The following is an 8,144-nucleotide window of genomic DNA, read 5'->3' on the forward strand; positions in this document are numbered from 1 at the left end:
TGGTCTGGTATTTACTTCTGGTTTATGATTGGGTGAATGAAAGTTTGTAATACAAGTAATCCAGCATACACCTTCTAAATGTTTTGGTCATTACATACACAATCTCTGCCTGTTATTTCTGTATCATTCCACTTGATGGCAGCAGAGTTAATGCCTCTCGTACAGTAGTTCGTGTTAATAAGCATTTTGTTTTGATGCTGTCATCCAAACAATGTGCAAGATTTTTCTGCTACTGGCAGTGATTTGCAGCAGGAGGATGTGCAGTATAAGAAAGTCTGTGGCTGTAACCTCTCCTACTGGTTTTTTTGTTGTTTTTTTTTTTAAATAACTTGCAATTTGGCACAACAGAGTACATTTGCAGGACAGAATTACTGATTTTCAGAAGTAGCTTCACTATAAATACTTTATGTTACCAAAATTGTATTCGATAAATACAGGAAATCAAAGCCCAATGTTCTGTTATTACCAGTCCTGCAGAATAGCACTGACTATTTCATAGCAATTAAAGTCTTTCGTTGTGTTTTTATGGGCTTTAGTACTTAAAGACCTGCCTCATCTCCCCCAAAAAATCAGCAGCTATGTTCTCTTTTAATTTTGTGGCAGAAGCATACGGAGCGCAAGGGATACCATTTAGCCTGGACAGTCAGCACAAAATAAGATGACCACTCAGATCCCACACTGGAATTATTTTGAAGGCTTAAGTCAGACTTGCACACTGTGTGGAAAAGTGACTTCTTAAGATATCTCCAACAGTGGTGGAGACAACACTGGAATAAGCACGTCATTATAATGCCCAGTACCATCTTCTTTAAAGTTTAATGCTTTTAAGCCATGTTTTGGAAATACTGGTTCATTTCTGCTAACCTCAAGTTTTTTTTGTTTCAGGCAAATGAACTGCCAGCAGAACTAACGAAAAATGAACGCATCCTCCGACTCCTCCGTATGAAGGAAAAGCAAAGGAAAAGCTAATGCAGCCCTGTAACAAATGCGGTTTGACAGAGATGCACCCTGACCACAGTAGCATGACAGTAAACCTAGGTTGCCCGAAAAGGGCTTATTGGAACAGTTTGCAGAACTGATTCGCCTCTCCAGTACACGCTCCCTGAATGCACAAGGCCCTTGCCACGGGCTTGCCAGGGGCTAGGGCTTCTGCCTGGCATCACTAAACACAGGACTGCGATGGGAGCAGGGTTTGGCTTGGGAGCTGCGTCTGCACTGCAGCCCTGCCTGTACTCCAGGATCCCACCTGTCCCAGCACCGACGTTTGCTCCTCCGCGCCTGCAGCGTACGCATCCCCGCACACGCAAGTGCTCCCACTGTTTCAGACACGCACCCCCATACTGGCATGGCCGCGCACCTGTAACGGATGGCTGCACACCTGTAACGGGTGCCTCGGGGCGCATGTGTGGGTCTGGAGCACTTGGCCCTTGTGCCAAAAGGACACCCAGACCTCGCACCTATTTGGATGCAGTTGGTCCTGGAGCAGCCCCACAGTGCCACTGGCCTCCCTTTGCTGGCAGGGCTAGCTCTAACCATTCCTCTCTTCCTCCAAGTGCTGCATGGGGCTAGAGGTGAGATCCCACCTGGGACATCCCAACAGGAAAAGTCCTCCTGCCAGCCCAGGGCTTTGGTAACATTTTGGCTACTACACGAAGCTCCACAAAAATGATCCGGAGCGTTACAAATTATGCCAAAAGCTACTGACCAAACAGTAAGCAAGATGCCTCCTCAGTTATAGCATCTCGATCCATCAATCTGTCCAGCAACAGAAACACAGTGGAGCAGTTGGTAGCATTTTGCGATGCGTACGCAGTGCTGTGGGGATCCATCCCCAACCCTACAGTCTACATACGTGCATTTTGTGGATAGGGGAGGACTGGTTACTGAGCAAACCAACCAGGGCATATCATTCACTGGCGCAAGTACATCAGAAATTCAGCTGTCAGGCACAACAGCACAGATGCTATACAAGTAGTATACGTATGTTCTGCACACACATATACGTGACACTATGGTTTAGTACCCACAGCTACTATGCAATGCACTTATTCCCCAGGCCTGTGACAGGAGTTCAGGGAGAAGTGCGCAGTGTATAGGTGTTTCAACAGCTGGTCATAGGGTTACATCTAGCCACACTCGAACAGGCCCACTAATTAACACGGCCATGGAAAATGAACTCTCAATAGCAATTTTGGCCTTTGTTGTGGTTGAGACGCTTAGGCACGCTACTAGTGCCTGTGTGGGAAAGGCAGTGCAAATTGTAGACAGTTTGTGAAGAGCTATGTTTTAACCATGTTGCTGTAAGGCACCCCGTTAAAACCCAGTCATTTTTGCAGTATAAACAGTATATACTATGTCCTGTTAGCCACAAAAACATTAGAGATTATTTTACAGTGAGTTGAGGTATAATGTTACTTCAGTACATATATCCAGGCACTTCACCTGCCTTCAAACCTGGGAAAATTACTGAAAAATTGCTTCAAAAGTTGAAGACAGAGGAGATTGTAAGGAAACAAAATATTCCCTGCTTAAAAAATGCCTGCCTAGGATTCAGCCAAACTGTTGTTCAGTGAGTTAAAAAAAAAAAAATCTTTCAGTGAGCTAGCACAAATGAATGTAGTTTACTTAGTGCAAATTAGCCATGTATATTACCAAATCATAAAGTTATTCTTTTTGTGAGTAAGTTAGGTAAGAAGTCAGGGTTCTGGTGAAGAGAACAGAAGTGGACGTACCTTTGCTTGCAAGCTGGAATTGCTATTCAATTTCTATTCAGCATTAGAAAGGAAAGCTTTAAGTTTAGCAACAATATAAGACAACAGAAAAATCTGTTTGCTTAGGTAATTTATGCTGCTGTATTTTTAAATTAAAATAATGTTGTGCCTAACAGAAACTTGCAGACAAACTGGTACCGAACCAAAGAATCATGCAAGATGCTTAGAGGATGATTGTATCCAGGGTTAAGGTCTGCAAAAGACTAAAAAATACGGAGCATGCAGAAATCTCAAGAGCCTTATTGGGAACTTAAGTTGCACAGCATTACATGGGACTGGACTCTAACTTCTTTAACAAGGAAGACTGGAGAGGATAGGTTTAATTGGAGCCCCAGTAGGTTGAAGATAAATATGTTGCTTTGGAGAATGCTAGAGCGACTCTAGGCAGCCTGGCCTCAATATTGATCTTTCTCCCTAAAGTTTCTTCAGATCAACAGCTGGGAACAGCCACACTCTTAAGATGAAAAGCCCTTTCACAGTTGTAAAGGAGGAGGATAATCATTAGAAGGTCTTCAGTAGTTGTATTGGGTGAGCAATAAATACTCTTAATATCAGACAGGCTGTAGTGATCAAGCAGTCTTCCTAAAAAATGTGGAAGCATCCACTGTTGGTGAGGGTCTCCTATTTTTTCCTGAGAGCAGAGCATAGGAGAGAGGACAGGGCAAGCCAACAGTGGTCCTGTGACAGCTGAAGTAAGCAAGCTGAGACAACAACATGCAGGGGTCCAGTATCTGCAACTGGCCTCTCCTTTCTGCCAGCTGTATTTTCTTGTGAGAGTGGTCTCACCCCAACGGGGGCAGCTACTCAGCAAACAGCTGCTTCTTGAACTGTGCCTGGCCATGGGAAGATGCATGTGTGCTCCCTACCACTTAGAGTAGGACTTCCCAAGTCGTGTGTCCGGCTGCCTCTGTGACTGGCCACCGCAGCCTGGGCTCTCATGCAACAAGCAAAGAACAGCTGGGATGCTGCGTCCCGTACAGAGCATCTACTGACCTTTTTCTGAGAGGGTGCAGTTACCAGGTCCTCTTTTTTGGGGTGATATTCGGCTGTAACTGGCTTTTCTTATTTCTAAACAAAATTTGAAATGTGGGGCTAGCACAGGTTGAAGGGAAAGGCTTGTAGTTCCCTCCTCGCTCTCATTAGTGCTGGCTGATACGGCACACAGGCTGTGGCTGGGGGGCTCCGTGGTGGAGAACTGGCAGCAAAGTCTTTCTCTGCCCCGTTCAGGCTGAAGCTGAATCTAGCTTCAGCAAAGACACTATTCAGCCAACACAGGATTTTTAGGCATGGAAACGTTCCCGTTGGGAGCATCTGTTTCATCTCGGAGCCTTTGGAGAGCGGGCTGGTTTTAGTTTTGGGTTCCCTGCAACCAAAAGGTGCTTATTCTGCCTGTAAATGGGCTCGAAAGTTGCAATGCCGTTTCTCACCATGCAATTAACCTTTTCACAAAGAAACCTTAATAATTCTTAGTGTTTATGTAGCTGCTATTATCTTTAAAGCGCTCAGTAAATACTGCTGTGGTTTGTTTGTTGTTCCAAAACGGAAACCTCCTTTCCCTTCGTGGCTGAAGTGGTTCACTAATATTGACAGTAGTTCTTTGCATAGTTGTCCTGCCTTTTGTGCAAGGCTTTCAAAGTTGCTCTGCAGACACTATTGCCTTTGTAAGTTCCAAAATGCATTGCTGGGGGAGGCAGGGAAGTAGACGATTTCATTCACACACCAGTGAAATGCAGCAGCTGTTCATTAGTTCATGTCAATAGACAAGAATAAATTTAGACTAGAAGAGGCACCAAATCCGTTTTATAGATGGCAGGATGAAGGTAGGTACCATATAATGATGTGAAATAGAACTAGGACAGGAGAACAGGCCAAATTGGTTTTGGGGTTGGGTTTGGGGGTTTCTTTTCCCCCCAAAGTGCCATATATCCATCTTACACCCCAAAAAAATCAGCTCCACTAGCACACTGTTTTTAGGCTTGCCTCTCTGCACATTCGCATCCAGGAGCCCAGCCTGTTGTTCTTTCCACCTGGGATTTATGCAGGTGCTATAGTCTGGTGACTTCCCATCAGCTGCAAGTGAGTACAAAGGATGTGCAACCAAGAACAGGCTACACAAATGAGTCAAGGAAAAGTATAGGGCATCTTTCTTTTATGTCACTAATATCAAGCCATTGTAGGATGGGGATGAGCACAAGGAAAGGCCCATGGGGTATAGAGAGAAGTGGCATCCCATCAGTGACATGGTAGTGGTGTAGCCTCAGAGGTCCCAAATACACGGAGCTCTTCATTTAAGACGATCACTGCAGTGCAGTGTGCAGGGACATCTATTTAGTAATGATACAAAAGGGAATGTCGTACCTCCTGACTTGCACATGCTGTTCGTCCCTTGGAGCGAAACCATCTCACTATTGATCCACCCACCTTTGTTTAGTTTAGAAGAGCTGAGAGGATTAGAGCACCAAATCAAATAGCTTCAGGTCATACTTAATGCACTTTAACAATCATGATTATTTGCCTCAGAGTCGGAGCCTAATTGCAAGAATAATTCACACTTCTTTACTCAGCCAGTCATGGTGACTATTGGGAAATCCATAAGTAAACCAAATCTTGTGTTGTCTCAGAAATTTCAGAATTGTTGTGCAGAAAATGAGGTAGCACAAAGCCTGGCTTTTGCACTTCACTTAAGATGGACACTGAACAGACATAAAATACTGCCTTTGTCTGGAACCCTTGAGTCAGCAGGGTTAAAATGTTAACGTTTGCTACAAGTCCAACCAAAGATCATACACAAGGCTCTTTTTTCCACCAACGGAATATTGTACTGCACACACAGGACTAAATGGAGTTGTGCCTTCTCACAGCAGCTCTGCATTTGGTCCTTGGAAATGTCACAATAGTTTCATACTTTTCTGAATTCCACAGTTTGTTTTGACCTGCCCTTTTTGCATTTGATAAAACCTATAAAAATTTATGTAACTCCATGTAAGACTAATATTCTGCAACAGAAATGTTGCTTTGCTAAAACACATTTTTCCATACCATTGTTTCAATAAAAATTAATATACTAATTGGATTATCTTGTCTGCATACTTCAATATTTCTTTCTTTTCTTCTGTATTCTACTCTTTCTCTTTGTAGAATACCAGAGTTAATTTCTTATTTTTGTAAAGACCACTTTGTTCTATTCCATTTGATTGATTAGACTTTTATTATTTTCCAGGTCTTTACAAATGAGATAGCGGTCACAAAACAAATAAAGCCAATGCCCTGGCTTGAGAAACAGGAAAACTTAATTCAGCATGACATAACAAGGTTTGTCTCAAAGATCCAGATGTCACTGGCAGGCTCCCCTTGACATTAACATCCATTAGGTCAGATCTAAAGGGAAGATAATAAAAAGCAACTTAGGAACCAAAGGAATAAGACTGTACTTTTATTCAGTTAGTCAAACATGTCTTGGTGGTTCTGTTATTATTCCTAAACAGAAAACTGGCCCTTACAGTGATCTGACCTACTTCAATTAAAAAAAGTCAACACCCTGCTGATATGCTTATTATGGTATGCAGTGGATTATGTACGTTATAAAAGGGGAAAAGAGTCTGCACTGAAAACCGTATTTTTGGCCGTGTGTTTGACATCCCAGGCTTTTTGCCCTATTCCTACAATTTTCTGTTGTGATGAGCTACGTTTCGCATCATCGTCAAAAATTCCTACAGCCACAACTCAGTAAAGCATCTCCGTCTATTCAGAGAATATCAAGAGAAAGTGCTGTGACTTGTTCATGGCCTAAATCACTACAAAGGATGATTTCTGGTAGTGGAAAGCACTAAAGATTTTGGACATGAAAGCATAACAAAGCAGTGCCAACAGGCTGAAATTAGACAAATTCAAACTTCAAACTGTGGATTTTCAAGAGTGAAGGTAATTATCTATTGAAACGAATTGCTGAGATGATTCCTTCGTCATTTGAGTTTAAAAAAAAAAACCAATTACTTTTCATTCTGAAAGATGTGTTTCACCTGAAACATTTTATATTTGATGCAGGAATTACTGGATGAAATTATATGATATGCAGGAACTAACATGTGATCATCATAGTCTCCTTGATCTTAAAAAATATGAATCAATACAGTTTTTGCTTTATCTCCTCAGTGATTTAAAGAGATTCTAACTCTCATGAGATCAATAACAAGACCCTATGCCTAGCAGCTGTGGCTGTAGCTGCACGGCAAAATGAAATCTGAGCCACATACCTAAGTTGCCTCTAAATAATCCATTTCGCTCTCACAATGTTGACAGGGCATTTTAACTGGACTAAGGCTTCAATGTCCTGCCTTTTTTTTTTTTTTTTTAACTCCCTTGGCCATGCTACTGCATCAAAACCTACTCACTGGGACAAACTGTTATAAAACTGACAAAATGTCTTCAAGTCCAGCCACAAACAGGCTGTTCCTCAGGTGAATTGTGGCTCATAAACCTGTCTCCTGTTCCTCCTGCCAAGTCAGATTTTGGTAATACCCTCAGGGACTCCCCTGTGATAGTTCTGCCAATATTCTCCACTTGGACAGCAAATCCTGAGTTACTCACCAAGTGGCAACACAGTGCTCACAGGGACTCAGTAAACCGACGTTAACGCAAACCAGGAGCCATGCACAGCCATTAACAGGTCAAACCTTGAATTTGTGAGCATATCAGTGCTTATGCGCAGTATCTGGCACAAGCACGCACTGCGCCTATTTGCTCACAGTAACAAGTGCAGCGTGTCTCCAGACTCTGCTGCAATAATAAGCTGCATTTCTACAGTGTTCTCCTTCAACAGGTCACTGGTTGACACCTGGTTTTGGAGCTCTTGGGCCACGTTGCCGTGCAATTGGCACCACTTTACAGAAGGGGAAATTGCAGTGGAGAGATTGGGACCTGCCCAGATCATCCAGCAAGTTTGTAGCAAAACCGGAACAAACTTTGAATCATTTGAATTCAAGTCCCAAGTTTTTGCTACTAGGCAATAAATAACTTTGCCTAATTGTAATAAAAATGAACAAGTTTCCATGATTTCAATGATAAATGCAGAAAGGATGTGATCTTAAAGAATGACTATAGGACTTTCTAAGGTTAGATAGGGACACACTGGCACAGGTTGGTAGAGCAGCCATCAAAATACATTAGGGCGGATACAAAGATGAAAAGATAAAAGGACTTGCTTCAGCATCACCTGACATACTAAATGTATACTTCAGTGAGCACTGGCAGCATCAGGCAGATTGCTGTCAGCCCCCTCAGTCGGACGTGATCCCACATGGGAAGTCTGACGCCAAGAGCATCTGACCAAAGTAATAGGTACATGGAGGCAGGTATAATTAAAAGCCGAGCAGG

General features: G+C 42.8%; 1 protein-coding gene across 2 annotated transcripts in view; it reads left to right on the forward strand.

The window, feature by feature from the left end:
- The window catches only part of ANKRD29 (ankyrin repeat domain 29), a 33,413-nt gene extending 27,580 nt beyond the window's left edge, over nucleotides 1-5,833 (forward strand). For both annotated transcript variants that reach the window (XM_087754937.1, XM_009471242.2), the window contains one exon: nucleotides 886-5,833. In XM_087754937.1, the coding sequence (XP_087611063.1) occupies nucleotides 886-969 (84 nt within the window). In that variant the 3' untranslated portion in view covers nucleotides 970-5,833. The remainder of the gene's footprint in view (nucleotides 1-885) is intronic.
- Nucleotides 5,834-8,144: the final 2,311 nt, after the last annotated feature.

The sequence above is a fragment of the Nipponia nippon genome, unplaced genomic scaffold, assembly GCF_047370975.1.
Source record: "Nipponia nippon isolate SJK-2023a ecotype South Korea unplaced genomic scaffold, ASM4737097v1 scaffold_1, whole genome shotgun sequence".
Taxonomy (NCBI): domain Eukaryota; kingdom Metazoa; phylum Chordata; class Aves; order Pelecaniformes; family Threskiornithidae; genus Nipponia; species Nipponia nippon.